Source organism: Syngnathus typhle, linkage group LG8 (assembly GCF_033458585.1).
Source record: "Syngnathus typhle isolate RoL2023-S1 ecotype Sweden linkage group LG8, RoL_Styp_1.0, whole genome shotgun sequence".
Lineage (NCBI taxonomy): Eukaryota > Metazoa > Chordata > Actinopteri > Syngnathiformes > Syngnathidae > Syngnathus > Syngnathus typhle.
In genome coordinates, this window is record NC_083745.1 from 4,685,041 (window position 1) to 4,705,135 (window position 20,095).

The 20,095-nt window shown below is 43.6% G+C and overlaps 2 protein-coding genes across 2 annotated transcripts; both read right to left on the reverse strand.

Moving 5' to 3' along the window:
• Positions 1-3,718: 3,718 nt before the first annotated feature.
• hmx2 (H6 family homeobox 2) lies at positions 3,719-7,392 on the reverse strand. Its single transcript, XM_061285828.1, has 3 exons — positions 7,210-7,392; positions 7,033-7,170; positions 3,719-4,543 (listed from the first exon to the last, which is right to left on the reverse strand). Exons 1-3 carry the CDS (start codon positions 7,337-7,339, stop codon positions 4,002-4,004), a joined length of 810 nt encoding a protein of 269 aa, XP_061141812.1. The 5' UTR covers positions 7,340-7,392; the 3' UTR covers positions 3,719-4,001.
• Positions 7,393-11,621: 4,229 nt separating this feature from the next.
• hmx3a (H6 family homeobox 3a) lies at positions 11,622-13,979 on the reverse strand. The gene is made up of 2 exons (XM_061285386.1): positions 13,578-13,979; positions 11,622-12,886 (listed from the first exon to the last, which is right to left on the reverse strand). The coding sequence occupies exons 1-2, from the start codon at positions 13,897-13,899 to the stop codon at positions 12,228-12,230; spliced, it is 981 nt and encodes a 326-aa protein (XP_061141370.1). The 5' UTR covers positions 13,900-13,979; the 3' UTR covers positions 11,622-12,227.
• Positions 13,980-20,095: the final 6,116 nt, after the last annotated feature.

Here is a 20,095-nt window from a genome sequence, read left to right on the forward strand (position 1 = left end):
AAAAGTTACTTGGCTAACGGAGACTTTCATAATACAAAATTAGCAAGTTTTAAAATAAAGTTTCCATTGGATACCACCGACACGTATTCGATACTGTTTGATTTGAATCAATGTTCTGGTCCAAAACACAGGCCCTTAAAGGCGATTGCAATGCATTAAGCCAGCCAACTCGCAAGACCTGCTCGCTCCCTAAATGAATTTGAAGGGGGCCGGCGGCTAACAAGGTTTTGGGTGGACCGGGGGGGCCTTGACATCCCAGCTCCTCTATTTATGGATTATTGTTTAAAAAGTCGATTCTTCACCATTCTGTTTTATATCAGCTGGAAATTAAGGAGCTGAAGGGAAATTGCGTTTGCTTCTGTACAACATGAATGGGCAGCTAGCAGGCGCGTGCGGGGGAGAAAATGCGGTTATGTCATTGCTCTTGGCGAAGTATTAGATACAGTAATATTCTCATTTTGTCTCTCACTGTTCACCTATTCATGTTTTTTGGGGCTGGTCTTAAGATGCTTTTAAGGGCTCGTCTAAACGGGAATTGGTGGCAAAATATGTTAAGCTAATGTTAGCCCGGGTTGTTTTAGAAGAATGTGCATGTACGCATCTTTTTCAAAGTCAAGAAGTAGAAGAGGCAAGCATTATTTGCCCCATTTGTACCTGTTGCTGCTTTGTGTGTGTTAAAGTAGCAGCTGTTTGAAGTTTTTAAGTCACCATATCAGCGAAGCTAATTTCCATAAGCCCGTCTATGGCATCTGGCATTATTGGCTAGCATTAAGCTAACACACCTGCGACAAAATGACCTAGTTTGGTGTTGAAATATACAATTGTTAGTTTTCTTTGAATTGATGTGTCTGAGAGAGCTCGAAGCTTGGCCACATTTGTAAAATGAGGGAGCGTGAGAATACTTTTAAAATGCATTTGTTTGTTTTAATGCCAGTGATTTATGGGTCAGATAATGGATAGATGGATTTCCACCTGTCATATCGGCATTATTTTCGGGCAAATGGACTGCTCTTCCTCAGTGAACAATGAAATAATAATACACCCAGAAAAAGCTGTAACTCTTCACTTAGCCGGGAAAAAAAGTGTCCTATTTGAGACGTACCGAGAAGACTATCAACACTTTTGAGATTTCAACGCACTCGGCGCTCACAAGCAAAGTGTTCCCGTCACCTTGTTATACCCTCCGAGAACAATATTGAACCCGAAATGTGAATCTACGCTTTAATGGGAAAAAATGCACACGGGGGCCTCATTGTTAAAGTAGCGAGCAATTCTTGAACAGACCATTTTTTAAGTGGCTCTCGCCCGTCCAATATGCATCCGACTATTTAGAGGCGACGCTACCTGAAGAGAAGCGAGGGCTATTACTGGCCAGATAAGCCCATTAGCATTACCTTTGACACAATAATGGATGTGAGATACAATTTTGGGCTCTCCATTTTGTATTTCTAAGGATAATAGGGGGATTATCCGGAAGGCCTTCTGCCGCCGCACTCAAGAGCGAGACCACGCTGAGGACAGAGAGCCCCGGCAACAGTTGTTTTTGCACGACTCGCTCTCGCCAAGACCCTCTCGCAAGATAAAGCATGTCATTATTCTATTAAAGACCTCCAATTTTTGTAATGGCTGTGGCAGCGGTCGGCAGAAGTGCACGCGCCTTCTTCAATATCCTGGACATTATTTGCTCGTTTAGTTAAATGATCTTTCTAATTACTCCTAATGAGGCTGTCTCCCTCGGTTCTGATGTGACCACGTCTTAATGCGGCGTGGCGTTTTCTTTTTTTCTTTTCCTCTTTTCTTTTCACAGGAGGGGGGATAATGACCTCTCAGGAGGCTCGGTCGTGTGCTGCACACGTGGCAAATTGCCTTGTTTCCTGCCATCTTGTCTTCCTGCAAATTGCTAAATTGAGTTTCGGGGAGCCGGAGCTTTAGAACGCTTAAGTTTGCTTTCTCGGCTCCTTCGGAAGATTGACTCAGCTCTGCTCTTGCTTATTTTAGAGAGTGCATGCTTATATACTGGTGTACACACAGAGTTGTCATCTTTTGCTAACCTAACGTATGCTACCGACTAATTGATTTAATTTATTTGGTGACCATCTCAAATCAGCTTTTCCAATTGAAATGCAAGGAAATACCTTCAATCCGTTCAGACTGTCACTTGGGGTGCCTGCCTTGGCCACCAGGGGGCAGTGTAATACAGGTATACAGCACTGTACTTTAGGCTCAGCTCCTTTCTCGGCTTCTCAGTACTGCAATAATATTAATCATTCCTAGCAGAGGATAAAGAATACGTTTCCCATTGTAACCAACCAGTAATTATATTCTAGCAGTAATTTAACAAACTGTACTTACGTTCATTATACATTATAACATTACATTATACAAGTGTTCGTAAATAATTTTATAATGATAAATATTGGATTTATTTAATGTGTATAATGGGCCTTTAGCTCCAGTCCTAATGAGGACAAAGACTGTAGCAAATGGATATTGGTAAATTGCGCAGGTGTGCCTAATGTTTTGTCCGAAGCGAGGCCGCCCGCCTGCACCGCCTGCCCAGGCTTTCTGTCTTCCTCCCACACTTCCCATTACTCCCATCATAAATTACACGCCCGCGTGACTTACGCTTGAATGTAAAAAGGCACGACGCGTCATCTCGACAAATCTTCATCGGCACGCCACGTCCGGCTGTCTCTTTGCACTTTCAACCACTTCAAATCATTTTCATGGCACCCGCTATTAAAAAGTGGCACCTCCACCTATTCATCTTTTTAGAATGGGGAGTGGGGGGGGGGGCAGCTTTGCATCCCGTCGTCGCATCTCTACACGCGTGCGTGTGGCCGTAAATCAAGCGGGTCATGCAGATTTTGTCCCGTCACGGCTGATGACATAACGACCACTTTGGAAGCTCGTAAACAGCTTCATTCAAGCAAACCTACGCCGCTCCTTTCCATAATCTCCCATCCTCTCTGTCACAAATTCCTCTCCTCTCATCTTGTCAGCCATTGGCCGTAAATCACCTCCTATTGCCATTTCATCGCAAGGCGTTTGCCGTTTCCCCAATCGGGTCAGATGTAATCTGCGAGCCCACTGGAGCTCGGCTGTTGTCTCGAATGGGCGACGTGTGGAATTTAGCCGTTAGCTGGCGCACATGCAGAACTCTGTGTGTGTGTTTTCTCTATGTAGTGATGTGACACCCAAGAAAAGCGAACTTTTATCACTTGCCATCAACCACAAGGCAGTTGAGTGTGCGCGTGGGTTACAATCGTAAAATCCACTCTAAGTTGGCAGCGGATGCAGGGCCTTAAAAAGGAATGTCAACTTTTAAGGTATACCGTTGCTAGTAGACTTCATTTCAACGACGCGTCACGAGGTTCTGGATTTGAATCTCAGTTGCCTGCGCATTCTTTTGCTATTTATTGTCAAAAATTATCTCTCCGCTCCTGTCTGGTGACTCTGGTCATCTGACATAAAAAAATAAAACATATGCACCCAATTTGGATTGAAATAGAAAATTTTATTGAATGAGGTTATTCCTGGCGCTAAATTACAATAAAAACAATTACATTTGTGTTCCCTAAATGGAAAAATTGTCTTTAATCATTAAAAATAATATAATGATAAGGAATTCAATAAACCTTTGTGTGATATGAAAACTAAAGTGGAGGGTCAAATTGAAATAAAAGGTAAAAAAGGAGTATAATTAATAATACACATGGTGTATTTCATAAATGTAAGGAAGCTTGGTTACTTTCTCATGAAATTTACTGCATATGAATGCCTCATACAATCGATAGACAGGCTAGCGAAGGTGTCCAAACTGCGGCCCGGGGGCATTTGCATCCATTAGCCAGGCCTTAAACAGAAAGCTGTCATGTAACTTTTTTTTAATATACTGTATAAACAATTTGGTGCTGGCTTGGCTTTAACGTGTTTAATAAATTAATATCGGAGTGGCCCTCGGAGAAAGAAGTTTGGACACCCCCGCGGGGCTATCGGAATCAGTAGTCGACCTTATTGTACAGGTTGTATAAAGGCAGAGCGGGCAGGTTGCTCCCGGGGTAGTAGAGCGGCGTGGGGAAGGCGATGGAGCGCGGCACCGGGACGCGCAGCAACGAGTTCTCCCGGAAAACCAGCGGCATGCCCACCAGAGTCTGCGCCGAAGCGTGCGCCATGTTGGCCGCCTCCAGCTCGGCAGAGAGCTGCCGCTTCCATTTGTTCCTGCGGTTCTGAAACCACGTCTTGACCTGCGTCTCGGTCAGCTGCAAGCTGGACGCCAGGCAGGCGCGTTCCGAGCTGCTCAGGTAGCGCTTCATGTCGAAGGTGGACTCCAGCTGGTAGACCTGGCTGCGGGAGAACACCGTGCGTGTCTTTTTCTTGGCCGAGGAGCCCTGCGGGTGCTTGTCGGCCGCGTCCGACTGCCGCTCCTCCGACAGGGGGGACAGCAAGGCTCGCTCTTGCGCCTCCTCCTTGTTGTAGTCGCGCAGGAGGGCCGGCCGCCTCGACAGTCCCTCGTTGGCGGACAGGAGCCCCTTGGTGGGACCTGCGAGACCACCAAGGGCACAGTAGAGTCAATAAACAAGGAACACTGCAAAAAAAAAACAATTTGAAGTTATCTATTCTCTGAACTGGTGTCACAAAAGATCTATTTCAAACCCAAACTACAGGTCTTCTCCTTCAGTGTTGGCCAAATGATCAACCAGCACATCTACAAATACATCCTGCAGCATCTGACAGTTCCTGGCCGATAAAATCGTTACTATGCTACACTATAGCCCCATGGGATTTGAAATATATCTTAAGTGACAACAGTTCTGGAACCTTTCTGTGACACCTCCCCAAAAGAGTAAAACCTATTATTCTATACCCAACAAGGAAAAACTATAGTCGTAAGTACAAAGTGAAGGTGAGGTTGAAACTGCCTTTTAGCTCCGACGTCTTTAATACAGTAAATAAAATAATCGTTCCTCATTCAAACTCTTCAGCTCGTTCGGAATTTCTTGGAGAGTACCTTCTACAGTCCAAACGTTCTGAAATTGATGAGAGATTTCAAAAAATGTTCCTCCTGCTTCTACTCATGATAGACCCAAAGCATTTAAACCTGTTTTCAACACCGGAGGACTTACGGAAATGCTTCATATAGTAGGAGACCACACAAAATTATTATTTATGCAAACAAACAAAAATTACTTAGCCTACCTATTCAAACAATTCAAAATTTACTACCGAGTGGAATTATCCCAAGTCTTGTATTCTATTTATTCCACAGCATTCAGCTTTTCAGAATAAAATATAGTATCATTTCATCAAAATCCCTCAAGTTTAGGTTCCCTTTTTTTTATTTTTTTTATTCTAGAATTCCTGGTCTTGGTATCCACTAAAGAGGCATCTGTAAGCTAATCTCTTCTAATAACAATTCCACAATTTGACTTTATCACCTTTAGCTTTTCATTTCGGACCACTGACAATATAAAAAGGCAGTCAGCTGACCGCAGTGACTTAGCAGGGCAATAAAATAACACCAAAGCATGGTGGATGGAGCCTGACCAGTGACGCCATTGGCTTCACCTGTGCACTAAATCCACGTCCTTTTTTAAAAAAATTTTAAATCAACATTGCTCATGGCGCGACCTGCAAGACCACCAAGCGTTATCAACGCGCCTTTTACGCACGAGCGTCATTAACGTCAATTTATGCGCGCGCGTAATTGCTTTAACTTGCAGGGAGTGAGTGGAGTGGAGTGCAGTGCTCTCGTGCGCTAAATCGAATGTGACTTCCCCCCCCCTTTCTTTTTTTTTTTTTTTTTAAATCAACAATTCTCAACTTGTCTGTATTAATCTGCCCTCTCACACGCGCGCGCACACTCACACGCAGCCTCTGAGCGCCATTTAACGCCCAATTGACGACGCACGCTGCAAACACGTCCCATCAATTAGCCGCCTCAATTACATTTGAAATAAGAGCGAGCGAGTGCAGCTCGTTATTTTCAGCACCACTGTGATGAGGCCGAGGATGAAACCTTGCGGGGCTTCACGAGTGTCACCCCGTGAAATTCAATTAGAGCCCAATGCAATTAAAAGCCTGACTTGTTTTACTTGGATTTAATTATATAAATGCAAGGAAAAGAAGAGGCACGTTAACAAAACAAATTAAATCAACCTCATAATAATAACCACAGTGCCAGACAATAAAAAAATAAGAGAAGTGAGTCGCAATGATTCAGGGGGAGAAGGGATGTCTGAAGTGACATCAACATTTAATTGTCAAGGCATATTTAACAGTTAGTGTCCTCGCACAGCTATAGTAGAATAATCCAAATATAAATATAGCAACTCTCAGTGAAGTCCATAATTTGCAAACTATATAATTAAATTAACATCAAAACTGAGCGTTATCTTTGTACTGGTAATATTTCTGTGTTAGATCCGATTATATTACAATGTGCCATCGTGCACCTAAATAAGTTTAGCAAAAACACTAAACAAACCCCGAATTAGTATTATCAAAACTAAGTACTGTATTTTACACTATAGTGTCACTTTGTAGATAAATAAATTGCCTGAAACACCAGAATTAAATTAATCATCCTTAATAATTCAACGCGACAAAATAAATAGCAGGGTCACCGTGCAGCTAAATAAAATGACCGACATGCTGGAATTAATTTTCTGTCGTTATTGAATATAAATCCACTAAGTATGTAAATCCGCATTTTCTGATACAGCTCTTTTATTGTGTCTCGTTGGATTGTGTCCCTATTAAATCCTCACCGCGCAGCTAAATATGGTGACGACGAGAAATGTATATTTAATAATATAAAGAATTTTTGCATGGAAACTGAGCATTTTTATATTTAAAATGCGAATTTGAGGCGCACCTCTTGTAATGGATTCTCATTGGATCGTTTGGCTGTGCCTAATAAAGTGGCAGCTCGGTTTGGTGAGCAAAATATTAGAAACAGGTGGCGCGCGCAACCACAATAATCGTTCAATTTTTAACAAAATATTTCAAATTACGAGCGTGTATATTCACCTAAGCAGGAGAGGGCGTTATGCTGCCGGTTTTGTCCACACGCGTGTCCGTGGGGCGGCTCGGTGCAGAAGCAATCCGCCGAGTCCTCCCCGCCGCTGCACTCCTCCTCGGAGGACACGGACAGCGTCCTCCTCCGCGCTGCCACTAGTCCCTTGGCGAGCTCCTTGGCTCCGGAGCGCGACGGCGGCGGGTGCGTGGCCGGAGTCGGGGGCTCCTCGGACGGCGGCGTGCCAAGAATGGAGCGGATGGTGAAGCTGGAAACGGGCCCCGTCGAGCCCTTGCTCCCGCTGTCTTCTGCGCTACTCATCGTCGCCTCATAACACTTAGCGACTCGGGGCTCTCTTGTCTCGCCTTATTCCGTTATAATGACGACAACGACAAGAAAAGAGAGGAGCGGTGGGGAAAAAGAAATAAAACAAAAACACGCGCACACAGGACGTCTTTTGTCCGCTTAATGGCGCGGGGGGGGCTTTTACATTGAAGTGGAGTTGGAGATGTTTTTTTTTGTCCGTGCGCCGCGCCGTTGAGGAACGTGAGTGCTTTGGCAGGTCCTCCTCCTCCTGCTCCTCCTCGGAGGCGCCGAGGCTGGCGTGGAGCTCATTTGCATGAAGGTAAGCTCCTCCTGGGCCAATCCCGCAAGCCATTACCAGCCCGCTCATTTTAAAACAGAGAGAGAGGAAACAATGCTTCCACTTTTTGCCCGAACGGACATGTGACACCACTCACTCTTGAATGGATTACGCCCCCCCCCCCCCCCCCCCCCAACCAGCCGTCCCCGTCGTCTTAATTTATTAATTTTCTTTTTTGGGAACTTTGCGGAAACCCTGGTGGAATATCCACAACTGTAAAATACCTTGGCTAAAACCTGAAAAATTCCTTTGCTCTATGGCTAAAACCTGACAAATTCCTTCCTTTAGAATTTATTCCAAAGTTGTATGACGTAGCAGCAGCGCTTGCTCCAAATACTTTTTTCACTATTTGTTTTAGGTATACCCGATCTCTTGTTAAACGTGTGCTTCACGTGCTCGTTTGTGTCACGTGAGTCATTATCAGCATTTAAGAATTCATTTGATTGTTAACATGCTAATCTGCTTTGGAGTGCTGGTTAATTGATTAATTGATTGGTGGGAATAGAGGTGAGCTGTGCCTGTCTGTAGGGAGGGTGGGGGGTGGATTTGCCCCCACCCCACCCATCATCACGCATCACTGTGGTGTTGGCGGGACAGCTCCAGGGCTGCAATGGCCACATGATGCCTGTTTGACTTGCTTCTAAGGGAGGCCCAGACACATTACAAATGGCCGCCTTTAATCATGGTGTCAGTAGCCTTCACTTACAACATGAATGCATCAGGACGGGCTGGAGGGCAAGGATGGGCCAAGGTAAAACCGGCAGGTGATTCTGGTGATGTCAGAACTGTGTTGATTATCAAGATTAGGATTTAACGGCATATCATAACAATCCCAAAACAGTCAAAACTTTTGTAATTGCCTATAGATACCACAAGATGGCGGTAAATTAAAACAGAACTATTAAAATGATTAATGCAACCCTCCCAGTCTTTAAGTAGAGTCACCACTATCCTCAGTGAATCAATAAGATGCAATAATATTTGTCCCGTGAGTATTGTTACATTGACGGTCTACATGTGTTGCCCCACTGTTTGTGTTATCAATTGCCGATAGAAACAGCAACTATCTGTGCTAAATGCAAGCTCACCAATGGCATTTTCCATTGTATGTTAGCATTAAGCTAGTGGGGGCATTCTTAGGGCAAAGTTGTTGGATTTTTTTACACCAAGTGTAATTCTTTCGCTCCTGTATTGAATTTGATTGGATAGTACCGGTAGAATTTTTATTTTGAGTGCAAAGATTGAAAAAAGACCCAATTGTGCAAAGTGAGATTATTTCAACCTGGAGACAGACGTAGGACGTATATGTTGTCATGCTGCTCATGTTTTATGGGTGGGGTGGGGGCAAACGTTAGGGACTATGCAGCTCCACCCCTCTTCATGCCCACCCACCCCATTGCATGGCTCTCCATCATGATGATGGGTGGCGTCTTGCCAGCTTTTACCTATCGCAACAAGCGAACAAGAGCATCCTTATTTGGAGGAAAGAAGCTGGGGCAGATGAAGTTATGGCGCACTTTGATGTGGAAATCAAGCCTCGCTAAAGCCTCGCTAAATATTAAACAACACGCGTGGATTATGATCGATGACTTGTCCGGCATCAAGAAAAAGGAAATTACCCGAGAAAATGATATCGATAAATTTTCTAAGTATAAACGTTGATTAAGTTTCGATTTTCATTCAAGAAAGAAAGGGGCCCTGCTCTTTTCTTTTTCTCCCCCCCCCCCCCCTTCCTTGCTCGTGTGGGTGTGAGAGAGAGTTGTAAATGCAAGCGGAGCCCCGGAGGTGCACCATTTATGTAATGTGAGTGTGGAAATGAACTGGGTAATTTATTGGAAAACACAAAGTCAGGAAGATTGGATCAGCACCGCCTATCCAAGGGCTCCTATCCATCAAGTTCCAATTAACAAGCTAACCATTGACTTTTAATGGCTTTCCAATCTACTGCCCTGATAGACTCATCAATTCCTAGGGGAGAAATTAAGAAAATCGACCGCCAAACGCCTCCTCTATACCCCCCCCCCCTCTCACCCAACCCGCTCCACGCCTTCCTCCCTCCCTCCCTCCCTCCCTGCGGCGCGCCGATGTCATTCTTCACGGCAACTATATGTCAAATTAAAAACACAATTAAAATTTAAACTGTTCCAATCAGACGCGACCTCGCAACCTATGTTTCACTTAATGGAACCTTGATGAAAATCGGATGTTCGACTTCCATTACGCGTCGAGTTGGGTGCAAACAAGGCCGCGTGCGCGCCCGCTATATGTTTATAATGAGCGTGCGCGTAGAAGAAGGGATAAATCACCTCTGATTTTTGTGCGTAAATCCACGTGGGGTTCGCAATTACGCACGCATGTTTGAGGCAAAATACTGACAACGTTTGACATTTTGCACGATGGTGAATTCAGATGTGTAGTTTGCATCAATGTAATGAATCGCATCAACTTCATTTCAACAAGAATATGTTGACTTTACAGCCAACATAATTGCAAACATCTCTCCAACAAAAGCTTTGGCTGCCCTAAAAATTATCAATACGACTTAAATCCCCCCCAAATGTCCGATCAAGTACATTAATAGGATTGTTGTGTGTGTGTGGGGGGGGGGGGGGATTATCGAGTGGTAATTTTATTTCCAATTTATGCGACCACATCAAGGTCATCATCAGGCAGAGTTGCGCCCGCTGGTCTGACTTAACGCCCGCAATGTGCACGCATGCATGCATGCAGACGTGGACGGTCGATAGGCGTTGCCCTCCGTGTGTGCACGCGCGCCAGAGGAAAGGAATAATGCGGGCTCATTCATTTGCGGAGTGTGCGTGGCGTGCGCGCTAAAGGTGCACATCGATAGCAATGATGATGGCGACGATCGGATCGGAGGGAGCATATTGTCTGTTGATGAGGTCATCATGCGCGGCAGACTGAGTCGTTTGGAGCATTATTAGTGGGGTCATTAATAGGTTGCAGTCTACAGATGTCCACGCCAAATGGACAATACTTGAGTTGAAGTATGACACGCAAGCACGCCATCTTCATCTTAAAGGGACCGCGCAACATTTCGCTTCTGCACGTCGATTCATGATGGCCTTTCATAGAATTATGATTATTGTTTTGTATAGTTGGTCAATATAGCTATAGTCGGAATTTCTGCTTTTGATTATTTATTTAAGAATAGTTTAATTAAAATAAAAACGTTGAATAATTAAAAGTAACTGTCTTGCATAAAAAAACAAACTGCAGTAAAATATAAGATTATTTTCTTTGAAATAGAATGAATTAAATTGCAAGATAAAATAACATTATGAATGTTTTTGTCCTGAATTTCATGTGTTTCTTAAATTATTCACACATACACAAACGCACGTACCACGCACGCGCGCATACAAGGAGTTCGTTGGCTGCTGTTTCGTGGCATCAAGTGTCCGATGACACTTGTAGGATCATGTGTGTTACAAAGTAGCAGCTCAATAATTCATCTCTTATATACTTTGAAATATTAGACATGCTCTTCAACATTTTTGTGTTTCATCATCAACTGCAAATGTGGTTGGAATCATTCCAATAATAATAATAATAACAATAAAATCTGTCTAATATGAATATATTTCTTTATCTGATTTTATTTGTTAAGAATAAAGATGTTCTGCTGAATAAACGAAGATGTGCAACACAGTCAATAGACACACGCGCGCGCACACATATATACACACGCACGCACACACAGTGATGCCCTCTCTTGTGACTGACTATTATAGGCGATTATTTTGATAATATGGTGGTAATTACGCATCTAATTGAAGGGACCTTAATATGGAAAATGTTTTTTTTTTTTTCTTCAATCCACCTGCCCATTATGAAAAATTGAAGGGAATTATAATAAAACATCCCTAGCGCAGCAATGTGGAAATGAAAAATAATGGGGGAGATATATAAGGGAATACCTTCCATTTATTTCACCACGTGGTTCATCAATACAATATCAAAAGAAACGATGTTTTTTCTGTACAAAGAAACAAAACAAAAGTCGCCAGTCTCATTGTTAATTAAATATATACATTTACAACTTTATACATCAAAATTAAAAACTATATATAATCCTAATGACACAAATCAACAATCACAGCATGTACAGTTGGGAGTGTCTTGATTGTCACCCGTCACGAGCTCTTTGTCGAAACAAATCAAGTCAAATGTACAAAATATTATTGTTTGGAATGATGTATTGCACATGATGAGAACAAACTGAAAAAAAAAATGTAGTGTTTTATGAACAAGACTTATTTTGGACTCTTAACAACAACTAAATATTGAAGAAATAAAAAAATAGACACTCTTTAGGCAGTGTTAGCAGGTACTCCTGAGATGATGGTAATAATAATAATAATAATAATAATAATAATAATAATAATAATAATAATAATGTGGTTGAATTGTCGGATCACATGTAAACCCTTAGAGGTCCCTGCAGGCCTTTCAGTGTTTTTCTTGCGTGTTTCTTTATCGAGTATAAAAATAGTTTGTTTTTGTTTTGTTTGTTTTTTATCCTCGTTTTTTTTTTTTTTTTTTTCACACGGGTCTGAGGAGCGGCACGGAGGTGACGATGGGGTGCGAGTAGTAGACGCCCGGGTGCGGGAAGGTGAGCAGCGGCTGACTGGTGGGCACGCCGGGTGGGGCGGCGCCCGCCGCGCCCTCCGCCGCCGCCGCCGAGTTCTCGTGGTAGAGGATGGGCACCCGCACGATCCTCTGCGCGGCGGCGTGGCTCAGGTTGGCCGCCTCCAGCTCGGCCGCCAGCTGCCGCTTCCACTTGTTGCGCCGGTTTTGGAACCAGATCTTCACCTGCGTCTCGGTCAGGTGCAGCGAAGCGGCCAGGCCGGCGCGCTCCGAGCTGCTCAGGTAGCGCTTCATGTCGAAAGTGGACTCCAGCTGGAAGACTTGGCTGCGAGAGAACACGGTGCGGGTCTTCTTCTTGCGGCACGGCTTCTTGTCGCCACCGCCGTCGTCGTCGCGCTTCTTCCAGTCGTCCAGCTCGTCCTTCTTAGCCTCGTCCGAGTCACTTTCCTCCAGGATGATCTCGTCGCCGCTTTTACTGGCCGCGCGCTCGTCGTCGTCGTCGTCGTCGTTGTCGTCTTTGGTCTCACGTTCAGACTTGAGCAGCAGCTCCGGAGAGTCCCGGTCCGTGCCCGATGTCGGGGACGAGTTCCTGGTTGGCAGCTTCTCTGCAGCGGCTGCATGCGGAAATAGTCACGGCGGAGTTAATGCCGGGAAGTTTTTTTTTTTTTTTTAAATATATACTTCATTTAGATCACATTTTATAGATTTAAATACTGTACAAACAAGACTTTAATCACCAAGTGATGGAAACGAGGCAGATAAAGACGCAATGGCTGCAAAATATATTCTTATTATGGAGCCAAATAAACTTTTATTCACTTCGCTATTAATCTTAGCAAATATTTTAATCGTCCTGACATAAAAACTCGTCCCCAAAAATGCCTTTGCCGACACCTTTCAACCCCAAAACAGACGCAGGTGGCCCAAGCAGACGCGTTTCATTATCACCTGCATGCAACTTATTAATATTAGCTATATGTTCTGATGGAGGTCCACTTTTCAATTTCAAAATAGCGTTTGCAATATATATTTTCTGCATTGTGAACACGCTCCTAAATCGCATTGCCTTGTATATTTTTTTCAACTTTTTGGGGAAACATGAAAAAAAAAACAATTAAACAGCAACAGTCTATAGTTGTGCAATTTTACATTTTCTGATTACATGAAGCTGAATTACCCTGAATATAGAACAAATATAGGAATTGATTTAATCATATTTTGAATACCTTGATGGAGGCTGATGGCTCTCTTATCTATTTATCTAATCTTTTCTATTTTATCTAATCTTCCCTTCGGTCTTCTTACCTTCACTTCTGTGGATGTGCGCGGAGGAGTTGAGCGCGTAGGGGTACCACCATGCCGAGGTGCGCTCTAGGTAGTGTGCGGGCAGAGTGAAACGCTGCGCCGGCAACTCAAATCGAGGGAAGCCGAAGTCGGCCATCTGCGACAGGGAGAAGCCTCCGGCAGCCTCCAGGGCCGCCCGCTGGGCCGCCAGCGCCGTCGACGAATGCAGCAGCAGCGGCGGCGGTAGCTTGGGCTTGCTGGGCGGCTTGCTGTCGCAGTTGAGCAGGTTCTTGATGAAGAAGGGCGAGTCTTTGGCCGGAGCCTCCTGCGTGGTCTCGGGCATGGCGGCAGAGGCTTGTTTTGTGTTGTCTCGTTTTTGTTTTGTTTTCTTTTGTATGGCTTTGCTTTTGCTTGGCGGTGAAATCAAACTAGAGAGACGGAAGGTGGTGCGGGGGTAGCGGGAGCGTGCGCAGGCGTGCCAGATGGATCATCCCGGGGCTCGAACGGCGAACTGCGAGCCGCTGTGCAGAGGCGCGTGATGCTAATGACAAAATAAAAATGTCATCCAAGCTAAATGCGGAAAGTACAGGCGATTGCGCTCGCACAATGGCAAATGGGATTAAGGCAGAGACTTTGAGGAGGGAGGAGAGAAAGAGGGAGGGAGAGAGAGAGAGAGAGAGGACATCCTCCCCTCTTTGGCTGCAGAGTGTGCGTGCATGCGTGCGCGCGCACGCGGCGCGCGTGTGTGTCCCCCTGTTATTGCTCTCATAAAGTCCCGTTAGGCAGCAAATGAGCAGCAGGCTGTTAACGCCAACAAGGAAGGAGGTTTACAGCTCAACGCAAAACACTCACTGGTCACTTCATTAGGTACAGCGGAACCATCCAAAGTGTGCATTCTTTAGAATGATAATGATCCGTTTTGATTGGCAATGGCAGAGAGGCGTTAACTTCACTATTATTGTGGCTTAAATGAGAAATGTTACCTTACAAGAGGGTCAAAATGTTAAAAATGCAAATACAACAGTAATAACAAAAACATGAATGTAAAAAAGTGATGTATAGGTTTCGTTTGTAAAGGCAGAATATGGTGCAGGTGTTCCTGTATTGTGACTGGTTAGTGGACACTTAATTTTAATTCACCCAACCGCTCAAATGCTGTATTTTCATTAAGTGCAACAGTGAGTAATATGCTAAAAAAAAACTAGAACTTCTGAATTTAAATTAAAAAAAACAATTTAATGAGTAAAATACTGTAGATTATGCTACTCGTCCATAAAATAGTTGAGATTGTACTAATGAAAAAAATGGCCACCCACTTTTACTGAGTTGCACTAAAGGCCGATTAGATTCATATTAATAATCCATTGATTTTTTTTTTTTAACTAGAGTGAGGGCCACTTTCAAGGTTACACCGTCATTTATTCCTTTCCAATCGATGTGCTTAATTCATTCGTCGGACTGGGGCTCGTTGTTGTAAATGTGCTATGAATATTCGCTCATTGATATTAATTGACTTGTTTAAAAAAAAAAAAAAAGAGGCAAAAAAAAGCACGAGTGGACGAGGTGGATGAGGAAGAGCGATGAGACAGCGCCCTCTGTGGGATGAAAAGTGGAATTGTCAGTTGTGGACGTGGAGATCAGTAATAGAATGACTAGATTAAAAAAATACAGTAGTAGTAAAAAAGAGAGAGGAATGTTTTGTTTACAAATTGTATAAATTGAAGTCATGGAATGGAAATAATATGCATTTACAGGATTTATATAGATGTTATTGGAAATTGACCTGAAACTCAAAGGAGCAATAGCATAGCTACAAATCCGTTTCGCTTAATGCTAACAATGAAAAAAAAAACGCCGCAGATGGGCTAATGAATAGCTTCGTTGTCTGTCGTAACACAGACGATATTGTTATTTGAACACAAACGGTGTTGTAGACTATATAACAATGCTCACAGGATAATATTCTTTATCCTCTGTGAAGAATGACAAATATTACTATTTTGACCGCTACTTTAGGATGAACAATTAATTTCAATTGTATCTTTCTTTTGGATTTTGTCTTGTGGGCACAAGAAAATCCACTGAGGCTAAAAATTCAAATCTGCTGCATTGTGTGAATAGTCCTAAATAATTCTGGCCTCTCTCAGGTAGCTGCATTGATTCCAAAGGCGCGCGCTGCATCGGCGTCGAGCAGGCGGGCCTCTGGCTCCTGCTTCATAAGTCTATTTTTGTTGCTCCTCAGGTAGGTTAGCGTGACTTTTGATTTTATTTATTTCAAAGCGGCCAGGTATTGATTATTTGGCAGAGAGGTGGGGAGAAAAAAATGACAAATGGCAGCGGCGAATGACACGGTCAGCAGGTTCTATTAGAGAAATGATAGTGTTGCCGGCGCTTTGTTAAAAGCTCCAGTTTAGATACTTTATAGGTTTACATCCATCACGCTCTAATGACCTGTTTGATGAAAAACACGCGCTTGGCTGACAACGGCCGCGTGCAGCCAACTTCGCAGTGTAATTGCCCCCATATTAAATATAGATTTTTGTTTTGATATCTTGTGAGAATTCCTCCTGTGGGTGATGGGGGGAAAATGTGGCCTGAGCTTGAGAAGGAAAAAAAAAAACCGGGAGAGTATGATGTTCTTATAATGGAACAATATGAGTGGAGCGCTTTAGTAGGACTGGCGCAGAAATTATTCAGATGCATCAAAAGGAAAACATGATGTGATTTACGTTTTGTCCTAAAAAAAAGGAAAATATAAGTTGCTTCATAGCAGAAAAGACCAAAATGTTATGTTTGGTAGACTTTTTGTGAATACACTTATTCTTATTTTTAAAACATAAAAGGTCTTAAAGATGTTTTGCTAAAGTCGAACTCCAATTACTATACTTTTTTAACATATGTACATATTTATACATTTGAAATTTTAATAGTATTTTTGTTGTTTTCTCGCAACAGGTGAGCCAGGCTGACATTATGTTTGAAGCCTGAAAATATGAAAAAGAAAAAAAGATACAAATAAATAAACAAGTTTGTAGTCCCAAAAACAAGTGTTACAACGTTTGTTCCGGCAGCTCCCGAATCTCTTCAAATAATGACAGCTTATTTTAACAGGTCCATCCAAATCACGGACAAGCTTGTATGTCTCTGTGCTCTTGTCGACAATCAGTGAAGTTGACAAAAATGGCCGCTTCCGCAGTGGCTGCGACATCGATTGCAAAACGCCACGTGCCCCCTTTGTCCTTCTTGCACTTTTAACTGGCCGCTCCTATCGGGACGCGCCATTAAACCCGTGAAGGCCACGCCGGGATTGCTTCGATTCAAGTATTGCATTTAACTTGTAAAGGAATTGGTGGCCCTCCGCTGACCCGGCGCGCTTTAATTGGGATTTTGCGCCGATCGATTGGCGAGTGGCCGAGCGAATCTTGAATTACGGCCCGATTAGCTTCTAGCTCGGCGTCTCGCGCCGGCCAGTCGAAAGCGCTCGATGTCTCGGCGGGCTAAAAAACCGCTTCGGCTCGATAGCAGGAAATCCGATTACTTCCCGCGGAAACGGCCACAAAAAATTTAATTCCATCTGTTTTTGAAGATTTTTCCGCCATCTCGCTCGCTTGTGTCATGCCAATAAACAAGGGCAAAAAAAATGTTCGGATCAGCACGGCACTGAGATCTAATCAAGAAGCGTTCAAACGGGCAGGCGGACGAGCGTGCCATCAATAAAGCAATTTCTGGTGTCATAACAGCTCCACAGTTGCCCAAGCCAACCTTTCCCAAACTTTTCCCGCTGCCCCGCCATTAGAGCCGCGCCTTGTGAATTTAATGGATTCTGTACAAATAATATTCCGCCATAATGGAAAAGGTTGAAGTCAGCCAAGACAGATGAAGCCATAAACAGGTATAATTGAGAATCAAAGACCGATAAATTTTAAACTGCGAGCCGTTCTCTCTTTTTAGATGATGATCTATGTGGCGGGGGCGGCGGCGGCGGGAAAATGGAAGAGATTATGAAGGGAAATTATAACAATAAATTTTCTAAACATACACCTTGATTATGCTTCGATTTTTCCGAGGGGTGGAGGGCGCAGGAAGGGAAAGGCTGGGCCGGCTGATGGCTGGCTGGCAAAATGGCGCCATAAAATAGGCCGGCTGCTCTTTTGCCTGCAGAGCGTCGGCATGCCCGGAGGTGCAGTGCCCCCCCCCCCCCCCCACCGCCCCTTCCACTAAATGGGGGAAATGAATTGTGTAATTTATTGCAAGCGTGCACACAGTGAGATTAGATCAGCATATCCCATCAGAGGAACAACAATCAATCAGCCTCTAGTTAACAGCTTGAAACACATAAAGCAGGCCACCTAATGGCTTTCCAATTGAACAGATTGATAGACTTATCCGCTCCTAAGGGATGAATTAAGAAAATCGAGTACTCTCACGCAAGTAATGGCACTTTGGACAGGATCTTTTCACCCTTTTGGCACAGTTGCTATCTTTACTGCTTTCTACGACCGGCTAATCTGAAAATGACAAAAAAAAAAAAATTTTTATATCCGTCAGTTTGAGACGGCACTTGAAGAGCTGATTTGCGATTCAGATGAGGGCCGAGCTGGAAGTGTGGCACATGTGCTGCCCGAATGGGCTCATTTTAATGACCTGATTATCGCGGGTCATTTGCAAAGTGTGAGATCGAGGGAGCTATTGAAAGCCACTTAACAATATCAAATGTGACCGGGGTGAGCTACTCAACCAAAAAGCAGAGTTGGGCGGGGGGGAAAAAAAATGAACTTGTTAGTCTAATATCACTTGAAACACGCCATTGATTTTAAGATAAGTCAGCGACTAACAATTGGAAATGATGTGAAGCGGAATCCATTGCAGGACTACGCACGAGTCTTGTGTTCTGCAGATTTTAACTTTTGGTAAATTGCTTTTTCCTGAATGCGGTCTTGAATTGTGTTTTGTTCATGGATTATTGGTGGTCCAATCGCAAATTCAAAATTTGTCACTAAGCCCATCAGAAGATGACATCTCAACCAAATATTTGTCCATTATTTGTCAACAATAATTGTAAATATCTTTCAGGAAATGACATCACAAACAAATATTTGTTCATTTTTTTTTGTCAACAGAGGATCATTTGAAATATTTTTCAATCAATAAGAATTGCTCTTTGGTAATGACTCAACAGACTTGGCACAGGCTTTTCTCTGTAAGCCCGTGACTCGTGTCTTCCCTGTAGACACGAGCAAGCCTATTGTTTTGGTCGGCGGGTGTCAAGTGCCCCCCCCCACCTTCACCGTGACAGACGTAATTGGCGTTTGTTTGCTGCGTTGTCTCCATCTGTTTAGCCACGCGACGGCTCGTCTCTCGACCCCGGCAGCTGTCAGAGTGAAACCGGGCCTCGGGCGACAGAGGCCAGCGCACGCACTTGATTACGCAGACACATATATGACAATAAACAAGCCCGCCTTGTTTGGCCTTCATTTGTTAAATGTGTCTCTACATTTTATAAAAGCTAAAAGATTTGCTAAATGTCAAGCTAGGATTGTTCTTCATTTACTTGTTGGTCTAATTAGGATATAATTGACATTCATGTTTTTTTTAGTGTTTTCTTAGGTTCTTTCCTATATGACTAAAAAAAAAAAAGATAGCGGGATAGAGACCAGAAGAAAGCTAAAGGGGTCTTTCAAAATTGCTTTCTTAATAAATCAAGCCTGGAGAGCAGAGCGGTGACAGTTCTATCTTCCTCACATCTTAATGTCCTTAAAGAGCCGCGGGCCACGCGGGAAAATTAACCATTTAATAGCAATAAATAACCGATTCTGACTCAAGGGGACTTTACGTCACTCTCGTACGATCATATCCGTCACACATATATAAATAATCAAAGAGAGCAGATGTATCACCAAAATGACCAATCAAATATTTTATGACCGGGCCAAGAAGACTATTTCCAATCTTTTACAAAAATCAATTGAAACAAAAATGTCTGCCTTATAACTATGAATTGCTTATTTTTATGTTTTGAAATTAACAGTGGGACGTGGCAGTTATTGACCAATTGACTCGATACGAAGAAGGGGCATTCTTCTCACGCAGCGTTAGGCTAGCAATGTTAGCGCCCATCTACAGCAGTGCTAACCGACCAGCGTGTGGAAGTCCTCCATCATCTCCGCTCCACATTTGGCTTTCTATTTTCCTTTGATAGGGCCGAAACCCGCGACGTAGGACTTTACGCGCCCCCTGGCGCCATTAGAAAGCCTGCTGTCATCGGGTTATTTATGAAAAACTATTTCCCGCTTACTTACAACGGCTGCTTATTTCTTCCCCCGTGACCTGCTGTAGATCCATTCGCCGAAGCCTTAAAGCCAAAGACATATTCTCGATGTCCACGGGTCAGCCTTTGCAATTGAGCCTAGATTGAATTGCGGTCTGGAGCGGGAAAGGCGTGCTTTGGCCTTTATTGTGTTGGGAGAGAAGAAGTGCGGGGAGAGGCGGGCTGAAAGCCCGGTAGAAGGCTTCATTTCAGGATGATAGACTCGCTGATG